This window comes from Perna viridis, chromosome 7 (genome assembly GCF_037379345.1).
Source record: "Perna viridis isolate PV_CMFRI_1.1 ecotype Kerala chromosome 7, ASM3737934v1, whole genome shotgun sequence".
NCBI classification, from domain to species: domain Eukaryota; kingdom Metazoa; phylum Mollusca; class Bivalvia; order Mytilida; family Mytilidae; genus Perna; species Perna viridis.
Genome location: NC_142451.1, coordinates 24,565,926 through 24,582,210, shown reverse-complemented (window position 1 = coordinate 24,582,210; position 16,285 = coordinate 24,565,926). Strand labels below are relative to the sequence as shown.

Genomic DNA, 16,285 nt, shown 5'->3' with positions numbered 1-16,285 from the left:
TAAGTATAAATGGGTGACTTAGGATTTGTCAAATGACACAAATCTTGTCATAAAACTTTACATAAAATGAAAATATCAAAACACTAAACTTATAATACATGTAGTTTTAAAAATGGAATCTTTCACTGTAATTCGAACATTTTACTCAATTTTTCCAAGTATTCATTTATTTGGAAAACTTTTCCAATATCATTTTGATTCAAAATCATTCGGAATTCTTTTCCATGTTCATTTTTCCGAATTCATTTGTACTTCCGAACCTCATTTGGAATTCTATACAATTTTCCGGCATCCTTCGGAATATTTGGACTTCCCCGAACAATAATTCCTAGCAAGTTCGGAGTGTTCTGACTGTTCGAAATTGATTTTTCGAACTTCATTCGGAATTCCATACAATATTCCGAGCTTCCTTCGGAGTATTTGGACTTTCTGAATGATAATTCCTAGCTAGTTCAGAGTATTTGGACTCTTCCAGTTGAATTTTCCAAGCTTATTTGGATTTCCGTTAAAAAAGAAACTTGAAATTCCAAATTATTTTTCCAAATAGACGGCAGAATTCAAAATATTTTTCCAAATTCTATTGAGAATTTTCGTCCAAACCCTTGATTTTGGGCCTAAAATATTTTTTTTAGGTTGGAAAAATACTCCAAACTCAATTTCTGACCTAAAAGTTCGGAATCTCCTGCTATTAGCGTATAGCTATCTAACAGAAAATTCATGTTTAACCCATTTTTTTTATCTTATTAAAGGGAGAAGCTTTAAGCCAAGTAGACTGGGACAAATGGTTTTCTGCAGCTGGCATGCCTCCAGTTAAACCTGAGTAAGCTGTATTCCATTATAATCATTTAATGATTAATATTGTTTCAAATAAATACATGTATCAACTTTCTTTGGGTAATAATTGTACCAGTACATGTATGGTTAATACATTATTTTGAAATATTTTTGCATTTACATTTATTTATTTGTTTAAAAAAATTTAACACACAATTAAAATTATATACATATGTATATGAATGATAAACACATACAAATTAAAACAATACTGATAATTGATGGTACGTTAACATCCTATAGCAGATATGTCATGCATTCCAGGGTCAGAATGTCTTATCATAAAAACAGACTGTGCTTAGCATAAGTTTGTAACAATGGATTTTTATTGTGCTCACAGTTTTAACAACCACTAAGTTGGCATGTCCGTCCTATCTCGCCATATAATTTGAACTCCAAACCAACCAGTTGTCTTTTTTATCTCCTACATGCCTCATGTAGTGATATCCAGTTTCAAAGTTTTTTTTTACACGATTTGGCTTTGGATCAAATCACGTACATCTTACACTAAAACAAACCTGTTACCACAAGACAACCAAGGCAGTATTAATGTAATAATTAGCATCTAATTATATGATTGTTTATAAAACCAAGTATGACAAAATCTGTAGCCTTGTTCTATTTTTATTTTCAGTTCCTGTAAAAGCTCTTTTAAACTTTATTTGTAGATATGATTTAAGTGTAGGAGTTCCATCTCGGGAGCTATGTAACAGATGGGCTGCTGCATCAGATAGTGAGCTATCAGAGTTCAGTACTACAGATTTGAAGAACTTATCCTCTCTTCAAATCAGATTTTTCCTTTCTGATGCCTTGTCATTAGAGGTATAATTTCTCTCTTTTTTTTGTTTTTTGTTTTTGTTTTTTGTTCTTTTGTTCCAGGGTTTAATGTACCACTAACTTACATTTTATTCATGTATTTGATATGTACAGTCCCCTGTCTTAGTTCCCCCATTGGCCAGGCTTTAAGTTAAGGGAAAATGGGATAAATCTCTGGACAAAAAAAAAAGGCCAAGAACAACACAGACATGCTTTTTAGTGGAATTCTGCTATTTCAAATCAGGATTTTACCATTACGATTCTTTTTTTACCGTATATATATACTTCCGATTTTGCCAACATCCGCTTTGTTCATAGACCTCGTAAAATCATGTTTAACAACAAGGTCAACATGTTATACATGTATTACTACGTAACATTCTTTTCTTTTCCATTTTGAATGCTTTGCTATCCATTTTTCAAAGCTGAATAAACAAATTTGACCTATCAGGAAAAGTTTCATATTTACTTGTAAAGTGCTAGCTTTCTTAAACTTTTATGGATTTACAAAATTTGACGGTTAATCTCATCAAAATTGACAGCTGTTCAAATTAAGCTTAAGTGAATAGATCAAACATGTGTCCAAAGTAGTAAGGAAGTAATACATTGGTATAATGTGGTGCACAGTGTTACTTAATGTGCTATTTTGATCCCTCTACAAGTCTACCTAGATTTCAGGGGTGGGTCTAGACACTCTGAAAAAGAGGGGTGCCAGCCTGGGTTCCTCAGAAAAGAGGGGATGTGGACATTATTTACCATTTTTTGTCAATATAAAATAGAGGGGTGCCCCCAACTCCCTGCACACCCCCACTAGCCCACTTTGTAATTAAAATGGAATGGTACAATAATATTTTAAATTGCTATTTTCTGTTGTTTGTTTCATTCTAATCATTGTTTTATCTCTGAATTGATGAATAGTCCATAATTTTTAATCAGATTTTTTAAAGCTTGTTCTGTTTTTGAATATATTTCAATAAGCTGTATGTAACAATTTTACATTTCAGAAACCATTATCATTAACAAAAGTTCAGAAAATGGAAGAACTTTACCAAATGAACAATATGAAAAACTCAGAAATTAGACTGAAGTAAGTATGAATATTAAGATTTTTATCTTGGTAAATGTTTGTTATTCCATTACTCAGGATGTTAAACATAAATTAAAAAATAACAAAGAATTTCCAAAGGGTTGTGAAGATCTTTTAAGATCTTTCATGCTTAAACCTTTACACATTATTTCAAATTGTTAAAATAATTTGATTTATTGATGTTTTTAGTATTATCAATTGACATTTCTAAAAGAATTTAAAAAAAAACTGTGAAGTCTTGTCAAATATCCGATGATTTGCCATATTTCATCTTTAAAATTTCCGACATTATTTATTTTTTTTATTGTAGATGGCTTTTGCTATGTATAAAAGTTGAATGGATGGATGCCATTCCATATGCATTACAGTTTATCAATGAACAAGGCAGGATGAAATTTGTCAGGCCTATTTATAGGTGATTATTGATATTCAATTGAATGAAACTCTCTCAATCTCAGACAAGTTATTTATGAGAACAGGGTTTATAAAGAATATGTAAGAACCTGAATTATCTGAAAACCTGTCTAAGCTAGACACATTTTAAGGTCCGTTTATATCAATCTAAATGTGTTTATTGATCCTTGGTAAGCTGAATGGTTGTTGAAACCTGACCAATATCAAAGTCTAAAAGACCAGGTAGCAAGTTAATTAATCAATAAATATAACTCAGCCTCAGAATTAAGAATGATATGCTATAGATTGCAAACCTTTATACAAACTGATTCAGAATGTCTATATTAGGCTATTTTTAATTTAGAATTTTTTTTGGGGTCTACTAGCACAAGTAAGAGGAACTAAGTATGGGTTTGTGTCTGTCTGTCTGTCAGTATCCATTGTTGACCCAACTCTTCTTCTGTTCTCATTCGTTAGACTAAATATATTTTAGGCATTTAAGATTTCTTTATATAACTATTGGTGAGATGAAGCATGTGACACCTTTGAACATCATAATGAATGAGCTTTGTCTTTTAAATATAAAAAAAAAAGAATTTTGTCAAAGACATACTTACTTTGTGGTAATGATTTAGACCACCAAGTCAGCTCTATAAATTGTGTAGTTGTTGGATTTGAACATCAAACAAATAAATGTTACATGTTATATATTAGGAAATATTTTTGTTTTTGTTCCATTCATTAGAACAAGATTACTGATTGCTTATTGTATATTCTACCTTCACCTTACAGAGCACTGTACACCTGGGAAGGCGCAAGAAGCAAAACTATTGAGAATTTTCAATCAAAGAGACCAGAAATGCATTCGACAACAGCAGATCTAGTGGCTAAAGACTTAAAATTAGCATAACAGACAAATCATTAAAGTAATGGGAAATAAAAAAAATTGTTTGAAAATTTTTTTATAAGGCATAGTTGGTCTTTACAAAGGTCTTCAATAGGCTGGGACTTTTTGTGTTGATCAGCATTAATCAAATATGATTCCAATTCAATGTTCAGTATTGTTAGGTATGTAATATTTATTTTGAGTTACAAATAATAACGCAAATGAGCTTTAACAAATATGGCAATCTCCTCTCATATCGAGGTAGAGGATAAAGTATATAACATGTACAAGAACATTTTGCCTGTTGTTATGTTAAGCATTTTGATATATGCATGGTTTTCATAATTTAAAAAAACAACTTTATTTCTACTAACCAAGGATAATTGCTGACACTAATAATGATAAACTGTAAACATATTAATTTTCACGATTGCTGAATTTCACAGATTTTGTCAACTGAACAAATTTACAGCTATCAATTTTTGCTGTTTAAAAAATTGCTGAGCATTATACACGTATAGTGTTAAAAATCAATTTCTGCAGTACTATTTTTCTGCCTTATCTGTCCACTGCCAAAATAGTGAAAATAAATATTCTGTGAAAATTGAACTTTTTCAGTATTTGATAAGCCTGCATATTGAATGTTCTTGATGGAGTAACTTTAACCAGATTTACATGTTTAAGAAGGAAAGGATCTTTGTAGAGCTAGATGATGAGAGCCTTCATTTGAATGTAATAGGCAGATTTTTTATGCGGTCCACTTTTTTTGGAATCTTTGTACATGTATGTATCAAGATATTTAGTTTGATCTGTTTAAGTTGTGAACTGATAACACTATACTGTATTTAATGTGATGTTGATATAAATTTTACATCTTTGAGTGAAATACAGAAATTATTTTATTGTTCATTATTGAGATAATCAATTGGAAAATAATACTGTGATTATGTTGAGGTTGTGCAAGTTTTTTTTCTGGGTCTTAAAGACACCTTACAACAATTGATCTGAAAAGAAGATGTAGAAGAATATCTCACATCAATAATATTGGAATAAAATTTATTTTTCAAAAAAAGAAGAACTTCAATTTAATATACAAAGCTAGAAATGTAGTAGATTGGTACGTTTTTTTTTTTTTTTTTTTCATGCATCTGAAGAACCCAGTAGCTACTTGTCAGTGGTGTCCCACTGATATTTAAAGCAGATCTAATTAAAGTGTTAAAGTTATATGTTATTAAGCGTTAACTTTGTAGACAAATATCTGTTGTTTACCAATATAAATATTGTTTATGTTGTTTATTTATATATTATTTTTATTATTAAGAAAGCAGTGAATTTAGAAAATTCCCTGTGTAAAAAATTTCGAATGAGTTCCATTGGGTCTTTTGGCATTTGTAATTAATTATCCAATTACTATTTTAGCCCAAAATAATAACAAAACTTCACATTGTATATTTTTATAATGATTTTGACTGTGTGAATTAATACACATCTACTACATACTTTGAAGTCCATTATATTTGCACTTCATTAATATAAAGTGTTCATTGCCATCATATATTGTTACGTCAACCAGGAGGGATTTAACTAAATTATAACATTTTTTTAATATATTGTTCTATTTTGGGTACCAGGTAATTGTTTGATTGGGATGAGGTTTTAGCTATTAGAAACAAGTCATATTCTTGAGCAGGACATCTGATCAGTAGATATTTTTTTGGCAATATTTTTTTTCAAAACAATTGTGGTTTCTATTCTGTACTAGTCTCAGGAACATTTTTCTCACATCTATATTGTATTATATATAGTAAAACCTATCTATACCCCTAAATGGATTATAAAGTTGGTGCAGTTAATTTTACTGAAGTTCAAAATAAACTCAAACTGGTATGGAAGTACTTTAAAAAGTGTCTGGTTTACACAGATTTCCTATTCATTCAGGGTTCTATCTGGACAAGTTTTACTGTTTTAAACATACATGAACCCAGATTTTTATAATGAAATTGTAATCAGTAACTCCAAAGGATAATTTTCAGCATTTTATATCATCCTGTCTAAAGTACTAGAAATTTTAGGAGAACTAAATTTATTTGCATATATAGCATTTTTCATACCAATGCGGTTGTTGTCTCTCTGGCAGATTCACCAGAATAGGTGTGGTTGTGGTATATGTATGTCAAAGAGACAAACAATCCCACCACTATCAAAATGTCAAACCGTACCTATTCTCATTATATTTTATACAAATAATTACTTCTTTTGTTAGTGTCATTTTAATTTTGACTTAAAGGATTGTAAAATGTTGTGTTTTGGGGTGGTTAGTTGTTGTAATATAACTGTACTAAGCTTTTTGAATTTTATTCTCTATCGTCTTCCAACACCTTGTTCAACATGGATGTTCCTGTTGCATTTACTTGTTGTACAACAGTCAAATCTTTGGAAATTGTGACCAAGGAATGTGGCAGTACCCTGAGTTTGTACCATGGTTGGTATGGCAACACAAGCCTGAAAAATGATGATTGTTTTCATTTTTATACCATTTGATACAATGTTAACATATACATGATATAAAAAAATGCATGTTGGAGGACATATTTGAGATTCATGCATTGTAAAATTTTGACATTGATATTTTTTTTTAATATACATGTTTCTAAATTTTTAATACTAATAGAGAGTGTTAATTATGGCATCACCAAAGAATCATGCAAATATGGGAAATGGTTTTACACCAAAAACTTCTGTCAACTTGAAAAAACCTTTCAGAAAGTCAATTCTATGATATAAATATTAAGAAGAATTGTATCTTAAGGTGCGAAACTAAGAAATAAATCAGGGAAACTACTTTTTATCAATTTGTCATTGTTTTACCATGGGCTGACAATTTATGTGGCATTATTTTACCCCTACCGACAGTGAGGGGTAAAATAATGGCATAAATGGTTTCCATGGTAAAACAAAATTGGAGTTTCAGTGATTTATTTTGATTGATATAGGACAATAATGGTAGTTTTTTTTACATTTTCGTGACCTAATACAGTAACCTTAGACCCACCATATTTGTCCATATTTGACTGTACACTTAACACTAGCTGTGTCAGTTGAAATGGTCGCTAGTGAAACTCTGCTTTGTATTTTTTATAATAAAGGAAAAGGCGAATTAAATAGAACGATATTAGATATGGCAGTAGTCGTTTGCATTATAAGGTCACAGTGTTCACACATGGACAAGTACAGTGTTTCATCCATTGAAAATTGTTATTGTTTGGTTTCATACATGATGGCGCATGTGGCGACTACTACCGAGTATGTGCATAAGTGATTTTTACGGAATATAATGTAACTTTTCAAAATTATAACATTTAATATTTTTATTAAAACATGAATTTGATGTTCATTCAAGCTACTGAAATGAATGAAACAGCTGATCCACATCAGAATGTTACATGTGTTTGTTTTTATGATTAAGGTGGGCACACACATAAGCCACGCCCAAATTGCGTGCTGCTCATATAGCAATTGGAAATCAACCACAGTTATGGTCTCAAAGCCTGTTAAGGACATCATATTAGAAGTATAAAACAAGTCTTAAAAGTTAAATTTAATTCTTTTGAAAAATATGTTTATCATCACTATTTGTCCACTCAATTTTTTCTCCACTATCCAATTTTCTTCATAATTTGAAAAAAAAAAACATTTTTGTTTTACTGCAGGGTAGTCGATGGACAGCTTAATCATGTTAATATATCCTTCCCTGAGGAAATTTAATTTGTTCTATCCAAATCCCCACCTTACTGAAGTATTTGTCATATATGTTAATCGACTACTTTGAAGATAACACTGCCTTGATTCTCAAAAATTTAAACATAAAAAGGTAACTTGCAGAGTTATATAACAAAAATTAGTATTTTTTGTAAGCAAATACATAGTTGTACTCAATTTAGCATCATGTCAAGGTATGAAACCAGTACTGTGCAGAACTAACAAAATTTAATTGCTTGTTGATTTTTTGTTGGTTATTGCTGACATCATTGTTTTGTCATTGATGCCATTAAATGACAAAAAATGAACAATTAGCCTTTTCATGATCACAAGAATAATATGTTTAATATCGTATTACCGTATTTGTACTATTATTGTGACAAATTTCTTTGTATTAAATAATACAAGAAAAAATTCAAGTTTCACTTAAAAAATAGAATTATCCATCACTTTTTTCATTTACTCCTGTGAACAACTTTCAAAATTTGCATTAAACCAAAATTTAATAAAATCGAATTAGAATAGAAACTTATTTTAGAATTTTAAAAACACAAGAAAAACAGTCTGTTACTATTGAACACACCAAAGAAAATGTATAAGTTACTTGGAATGATTCTTCTTAAATATAAATCAAATGATACAACTCACCGGCGACGGTACACAATCAAGGTAGTATAACCCACTGGTTAACTGTCCCGTTAAACACGACTGAAAATTGTGGAGGAAATGGATAATTACAGAAATGTTATTCAGTATTTTGGAACTGGCGGATCGGGAGTGGTGCAGGTACACTTCCTTTTTATTAGAAAATTTGTCATATGTAAAATTGACAAAAATGGTTAATAGTGTCCTAGCACTCCGGCTTGCGCTTCTCCTTTTCAAAGTGTCTTGATCCGTACCCAAACAACAGTCATTACAATTTTTAAAGCTATTTTTTTCTTGCCGAATAGCTTCTTTGAAAAAAAAACACATAAAATATGCATGATAAAATAATTTTACATGATATTGTTTACTATATATGTAGAAATTGTTCAATAATTCAATGTCTAAATTAAATTTTTATATTGTAACCTTTACAAAATACAACTAAGTCTATTATTGCTTTTGCGAAATGAGGAACAACACTACGGTGCATAGCTTACCGATCCTGTGGGACAGGCCTTTGCAAAGTGGCAAGTCCTCAGATCTCTTGTAAATTTACAATTGTAACATCTCAGTGCGGGTGCTGACGTGGCGGCTGCTGTTGTGTCTACCATTTCTGGAGTAGTATCAGGGGAAAATGTACTCGGTGTATCTGTTGATAAAAAGCGCAATTTATAGTTATACAAATTATGTCAATCTGTCACTCTGCAAAGATATTACACGCGTATTTCAAACTGTTAAGCAGAACAGAAATCGGATGTTGGAGATTTGCAAAGCATTACAGGGAGAATGAAAACAATGTACATGTTACGTCAAGTTAAAATCTGTATAAAATTTTATGTAGTAAGGATATTTTTATTTTAATGTTAGAAGCTGAAGCTATCTGTAATACCATTCAGTTGTCGATAGGCTAATTTATAGTTTTTAACAATGGACGACCATTAGTTTCTTAGGGGGTGGAGCTGGCAATTTTTTTTTTCAGGTCAGAATTTTGATTTCCAGCCTGGTGCAAGTCAGATTATTTATTTTCGTCATAACCTTGGTTAGATTATTTATTTTCCAAACTAATAAAAGAGTCTATTTTTTTCTATAAAAATTTTTAATGTGCATATCCGGATTACCATAATATATGGTTTGGGTTCTTTATCAAAGCATGTGTTGCTTTTTATGTTTATCATTAAAGTTATTATGAAAAGAAGTTCATTCTCTTTAATACAAGGCATAGTCTTGTACTAAGCTTTTTGAATTTTATTCTCTATCGTCTTCCAACACCTTGTTCAACATGGATGTTCCTGTTGCATTTACTTGTTGTACAACAGTCAAATCTTTGGAAATTGTGACCAAGGAATGTGGCAGTACCCTGAGTTTGTACCATGGTTGGTATGGCAACACAAGCCTGAAAAATGATGATTGTTTTCATTTTTATACCATTTGATACAATGTTAACATATACATGATATAAAAAAATGCATGTTGGAGGACATATTTGAGATTCATGCATTGTAAAATTTTGACATTGATATTTTTTTTTAATATACATGTTTCTAAATTTTTAATACTAATAGAGAGTGTTAATTATGGCATCACCAAAGAATCATGCAAATATGGGAAATGGTTTTACACCAAAAACTTCTGTCAACTTGAAAAAACCTTTCAGAAAGTCAATTCTATGATATAAATATTAAGAAGAATTGTATCTTAAGGTGCGAAACTAAGAAATAAATCAGGGAAACTACTTTTTATCAATTTGTCATTGTTTTACCATGGGCTGACAATTTATGTGGCATTATTTTACCCCTACCGACAGTGAGGGGTAAAATAATGGCATAAATGGTTTCCATGGTAAAACAAAATTGGAGTTTCAGTGATTTATTTTGATTGATATAGGACAATAATGGTAGTTTTTTTTACATTTTCGTGACCTAATACAGTAACCTTAGACCCACCATATTTGTCCATATTTGACTGTACACTTAACACTAGCTGTGTCAGTTGAAATGGTCGCTAGTGAAACTCTGCTTTGTATTTTTTATAATAAAGGAAAAGGCGAATTAAATAGAACGATATTAGATATGGCAGTAGTCGTTTGCATTATAAGGTCACAGTGTTCACACATGGACAAGTACAGTGTTTCATCCATTGAAAATTGTTATTGTTTGGTTTCATACATGATGGCGCATGTGGCGACTACTACCGAGTATGTGCATAAGTGATTTTTACGGAATATAATGTAACTTTTCAAAATTATAACATTTAATATTTTTATTAAAACATGAATTTGATGTTCATTCAAGCTACTGAAATGAATGAAACAGCTGATCCACATCAGAATGTTACATGTGTTTGTTTTTATGATTAAGGTGGGCACACACATAAGCCACGCCCAAATTGCGTGCTGCTCATATAGCAATTGGAAATCAACCACAGTTATGGTCTCAAAGCCTGTTAAGGACATCATATTAGAAGTATAAAACAAGTCTTAAAAGTTAAATTTAATTCTTTTGAAAAATATGTTTATCATCACTATTTGTCCACTCAATTTTTTCTCCACTATCCAATTTTCTTCATAATTTGAAAAAAAAAAACATTTTTGTTTTACTGCAGGGTAGTCGATGGACAGCTTAATCATGTTAATATATCCTTCCCTGAGGAAATTTAATTTGTTCTATCCAAATCCCCACCTTACTGAAGTATTTGTCATATATGTTAATCGACTACTTTGAAGATAACACTGCCTTGATTCTCAAAAATTTAAACATAAAAAGGTAACTTGCAGAGTTATATAACAAAAATTAGTATTTTTTGTAAGCAAATACATAGTTGTACTCAATTTAGCATCATGTCAAGGTATGAAACCAGTACTGTGCAGAACTAACAAAATTTAATTGCTTGTTGATTTTTTGTTGGTTATTGCTGACATCATTGTTTTGTCATTGATGCCATTAAATGACAAAAAATGAACAATTAGCCTTTTCATGATCACAAGAATAATATGTTTAATATCGTATTACCGTATTTGTACTATTATTGTGACAAATTTCTTTGTATTAAATAATACAAGAAAAAATTCAAGTTTCACTTAAAAAATAGAATTATCCATCACTTTTTTCATTTACTCCTGTGAACAACTTTCAAAATTTGCATTAAACCAAAATTTAATAAAATCGAATTAGAATAGAAACTTATTTTAGAATTTTAAAAACACAAGAAAAACAGTCTGTTACTATTGAACACACCAAAGAAAATGTATAAGTTACTTGGAATGATTCTTCTTAAATATAAATCAAATGATACAACTCACCGGCGACGGTACACAATCAAGGTAGTATAACCCACTGGTTAACTGTCCCGTTAAACACGACTGAAAATTGTGGAGGAAATGGATAATTACAGAAATGTTATTCAGTATTTTGGAACTGGCGGATCGGGAGTGGTGCAGGTACACTTCCTTTTTATTAGAAAATTTGTCATATGTAAAATTGACAAAAATGGTTAATAGTGTCCTAGCACTCCGGCTTGCGCTTCTCCTTTTCAAAGTGTCTTGATCCGTACCCAAACAACAGTCATTACAATTTTTAAAGCTATTTTTTTCTTGCCGAATAGCTTCTTTGAAAAAAAAACACATAAAATATGCATGATAAAATAATTTTACATGATATTGTTTACTATATATGTAGAAATTGTTCAATAATTCAATGTCTAAATTAAATTTTTATATTGTAACCTTTACAAAATACAACTAAGTCTATTATTGCTTTTGCGAAATGAGGAACAACACTACGGTGCATAGCTTACCGATCCTGTGGGACAGGCCTTTGCAAAGTGGCAAGTCCTCAGATCTCTTGTAAATTTACAATTGTAACATCTCAGTGCGGGTGCTGACGTGGCGGCTGCTGTTGTGTCTACCATTTCTGGAGTAGTATCAGGGGAAAATGTACTCGGTGTATCTGTTGATAAAAAGCGCAATTTATAGTTATACAAATTATGTCAATCTGTCACTCTGCAAAGATATTACACGCGTATTTCAAACTGTTAAGCAGAACAGAAATCGGATGTTGGAGATTTGCAAAGCATTACAGGGAGAATGAAAACAATGTACATGTTACGTCAAGTTAAAATCTGTATAAAATTTTATGTAGTAAGGATATTTTTATTTTAATGTTAGAAGATGAAGCTATCTGTAATACCATTCAGTTGTCGATAGGCTAATTTATAGTTTTTAACAATGGACGACCATTAGTTTCTTAGGGGGTGGAGCTGGCAATTTTTTTTTTCAGGTCAGAATTTTGATTTCCAGCCTGGTGCAAGTCAGATTATTTATTTTCGTCATAACCTTGGTTAGATTATTTATTTTCCAAACTAATAAAAGAGTCTATTTTTTTCTATAAAAATTTTTAATGTGCATATCCGGATTACCATAATATATGGTTTGGGTTCTTTATCAAAGCATGTGTTGCTTTTTATGTTTATCATTAAAGTTATTATGAAAAGAAGTTCATTCTCTTTAATACAAGGCATAGTCCCTACTGTATCCGACAGGTGGCATTCCTGGACCTGAAATAGGTCCCAATTGAGCGGGAAATGTTGCAAGGGACATTTCAGGGGACAGATTCACATATCTATGTATATGAATGAAATCTGCAATTGCAATTTTCAACTACACATTTACTCCACATGAATCATTTATGTACAGAGGATTTCACTTAATTGATACCTGATTATTGCATATTTCTGTTAATTGCAAAGGATTTTCTGGAACCAAATTATTTCCCATCTCTTCTATGTTAAACATTCCTCTTAATTGCGTAGGTCTAGACAGACATTCCTGTTTATTGCATATTTTTTTTCCAAAATGTTATAAAAATTGAGACTTTCTGACCTTAACGACGCATTTTAACAAATACTCAATTAAAATGTGTAGTTTATTCAACTACATAATGATATTATGTCTTTATAGTAAAATTAGTCAAAAAACCATATGACTTTATTTCTTTGTTTGAAATTACATTATGTTGATTTTATCAATGCCCTAGAGTTTTTAAAATAGAAACAGGAAGATGTTTTGAAGAATAATATCATTACACCATACCAAATTCAACATTCCTTATAATAGCATATTCCTGTTAATTGTATATTTTTTTTTCTGGCAAATTGGGTATGCGATTAAGATGAAAACACTATTTAATATTGCCACTGAAGACTATTAGGGTTCTGTATTAATCTTGTGGAGTATTTAATTAAACATGTATAGTTTTTCTAATTTATGAAACCATGGCAAGCGTTGCAAGCCGATTTTTTTTAAAGGTTTTGCACAGGTCGGAATATTTATTTTCAATTTACTAGCTAAGAACAGAATATTTATTTTCAATTCACTAGCCAAGGTCATAATATTTTTTTTAGCAATTTGCAAAGCCATACTATTTATTTTCTGGTATATTGAGGCCAGATTATTGATTTCCTACATAATCAGAGATAGTTTATTTATTTTCTTTTAATCTGGCACGCCCCCTAAGAATCTAATGGTCGCTCCCTTATATTTGTTATGAAAATTTTTACCGTTCGGAATTGTAACGGACTACTCGGGAGTTATTTAAATATTCACGGTCTTATTGTGATCAGTTACAGACTTTTTTATCGTATAGCAAGCGTCAAGCTCAGAAACAGTGTCTGACGTTCGAAATTCACTCTAGACGCTGTAACCTGGAAGCCCGGGTAATATTTTCGTTCAACAAGCTTCTCTCAAATAAAACCCCGGGTTATCGGTGACATCTTTTGTCTTTTGAATGGCTTTGCGAATATGACGTTTTTTTATTTACTTTTATACGTTCTAGTATTCAAATTTTCAAAAATACATATAAATATGTATATATATATTTTTCAAATTACTTATATTATATTTCAATACAAATGCACAATAATTAAGTTAATTCAGATAATTTTATCTTTGTTTTTATTCCATTTCGTTGGCAGAAATTTACTCATATATTGTGCGTATCCGTTGTTGTTGACAGTCCATATGTTTAGCGATCTTATATAAGGTTGCTTATATTGACCAGGGATCCAGATTATAGACCCCGCAGACATCCCTCCGAAAATGCAAGATTCTTGCAAAGTCGGGAAAGCGTGAATGATTTTACGCGACGTTTTCCGATTGTCAAACGACGTTTGATTTTAATAATGTCCGAGCATTTCGAAAGGCTTGTCTGCAGTGGTTAGGAAGAGAGGGAACGAATGACTGCCGCCGCGTGGAGCTTAAGCAAGCATATCATATGGAAATAAATGGGCACGAGCAATATTGTTATGCTATAACGGTAAAGAATAGAGATAGTTGTCTCTTTCCTTCATTAGCTGTAAATACAATACTTTTTTTATTTGCACTTAGACAGTCTAGCAGTTCTGCTGTAAATAGCTGAGTCGATATCATTAAAAGTCCGTATCTTCCACATCCAACGAAATTCAATATTAATAACTTAAACGCGACTTTTTTCAGCAAAACATGTTTCGAATGAATTTTGATGGCTATGTTTCTTATTGGACACTTTTTGCACGTAGTTTAACTTTAAAAAAAAAAAAAGAAAACGACGTGTTTTTTTTCATACATTCAAGTTTTTATTCAAGATTGGCTCTTTCTGTTCTGTGATAGTAAGTAAAGCGTAAAGTGGCGGCTATCTTATGTTTGATGTACCTTTTTACATTCCGTAGACTATATAATAATTTTCTAGTTAATATTCATAAATTGTATTTAATGATAAAACATACGCACCATTCTCTCCGTCTTTAAAACAAATCATTAAAAGACCATACTCTCCGTTCTAGAAAAAAATCATTAAATGTCCGTAACTGATCACAGTTGGTGTGTGAAAGTTTACAATATCTCTTTTAGTCCGTTACGATTCCACACCGTGAAACTTAGAATGATATATGTTGCGTTATCGAACTGTGGTACCGATTTCACTGTGTCTATATTTCTTTACTTACCTGAGCTTGTTTCTAAAGTTGTCTCTGCTGTTATACTTGATACAAATGACAGGACACATAAAACTAAAATAGGTTGACTATTTAGAATATTAGATAACCAAGGAAAGGTCGAAGGGTGCAGTTTAATTCCAAAACACTTTAAATTTTTCGTGGTAACAATACGTACGTAACGGATTTTTTGTTATTGCAGAAGTATTTTTTTACAGTTCCAAAATGCGTTGTCTTATTTTAGTTATTTTAGTGCCATTTATTTTTACTCTTTCAAAAGAACAAAGCACAGAAATGAAAGAAAGTCAGGTACAAAATCGAACAATTAAGTGTGTTGATGTTAAACGAAATGTACTGTCTTTCCCTCTACAATAATAATACTTTTCTATGATCTTTGAGAGTGTCGTTTACGAAGGGGTACCGTTTAATTTATGCACACTTTTTAAAAACCAAAGTAGTTTATATAAAAAAATTGATGTCAAAATATTTTATTTGCAATTCCTCAATGCCTGATCTTATTTTTTAAGCATTTCTTTTATTTTTCAGTAATGAAAAAGTTTCTGTACCTTGAAAGTGGTGTCTACGAATTTGTACCATTGTAGTTAATTGCATTACATTAGTACATCATTTCGATGCTAAAAAAGTCACCTCTTTTGACAAGAAAACAGTGAACAACTAAAGGAAGCGGTATAAATATTTCATATAAAATTGATGACCTTACAACTTACCAGTAACACCGACCAACGCCATTTTGAATGTCAAATGATAAGAGATCTTAACTTGTTACTTAAAAAGATAAGTGAATATAAAATTTGACTTTGTTTTCGCACCATAAAAGGAAACGATTATAAAATGAAACCTCAATTCAATTATCAGTGGTTAACCATAATAATCTGATTTAA

At 30.9% G+C, this 16,285-nt stretch overlaps 2 protein-coding genes across 7 annotated transcripts in view; one reads left to right on the top strand and one right to left on the bottom strand.

Moving 5' to 3' along the window:
* Positions 1-6,364, top strand: part of LOC148611937 (leukotriene A-4 hydrolase-like) — a 22,706-nt gene extending 16,342 nt beyond the window's left edge. For all 4 annotated transcript variants that reach the window (XM_088592953.1, XM_088592954.1, XM_088592955.1 and 1 more), the window contains 5 exons: positions 750-820; positions 1,503-1,656; positions 2,655-2,737; positions 3,048-3,152; positions 3,923-6,364. In XM_088592953.1, coding sequence (XP_088449079.1) covers positions 750-820; positions 1,503-1,656; positions 2,655-2,737; positions 3,048-3,152; positions 3,923-4,040 — 531 coding nt within the window. In that variant the 3' untranslated portion in view covers positions 4,041-6,364. The remainder of the gene's footprint in view (positions 1-749; positions 821-1,502; positions 1,657-2,654; positions 2,738-3,047; positions 3,153-3,922) is intronic.
* LOC148611936 (uncharacterized) lies at positions 6,356-16,192 on the bottom strand. 3 transcript variants are annotated; one of them, XM_088592959.1, is made up of 8 exons: positions 16,112-16,192; positions 15,396-15,458; positions 12,213-12,364; positions 11,719-11,778; positions 9,690-9,813; positions 8,918-9,069; positions 8,424-8,483; positions 6,356-6,518 (listed from the first exon to the last, which is right to left on the bottom strand). In XM_088592959.1, exons 1-8 carry the CDS (start codon positions 16,131-16,133, stop codon positions 6,378-6,380), a joined length of 774 nt encoding a protein of 257 aa, XP_088449085.1. In that variant the 5' UTR covers positions 16,134-16,192; the 3' UTR covers positions 6,356-6,377. The 3 variants fall into 3 exon arrangements, with proteins under 3 accessions (XP_088449085.1, XP_088449083.1, XP_088449086.1); XM_088592957.1 differs by lacking the exon at positions 16,112-16,192 and adding an exon at positions 15,950-16,087; XM_088592960.1 differs by lacking the exons at positions 15,396-15,458; positions 16,112-16,192 and adding an exon at positions 15,181-15,308.
* Positions 16,193-16,285: the final 93 nt, after the last annotated feature.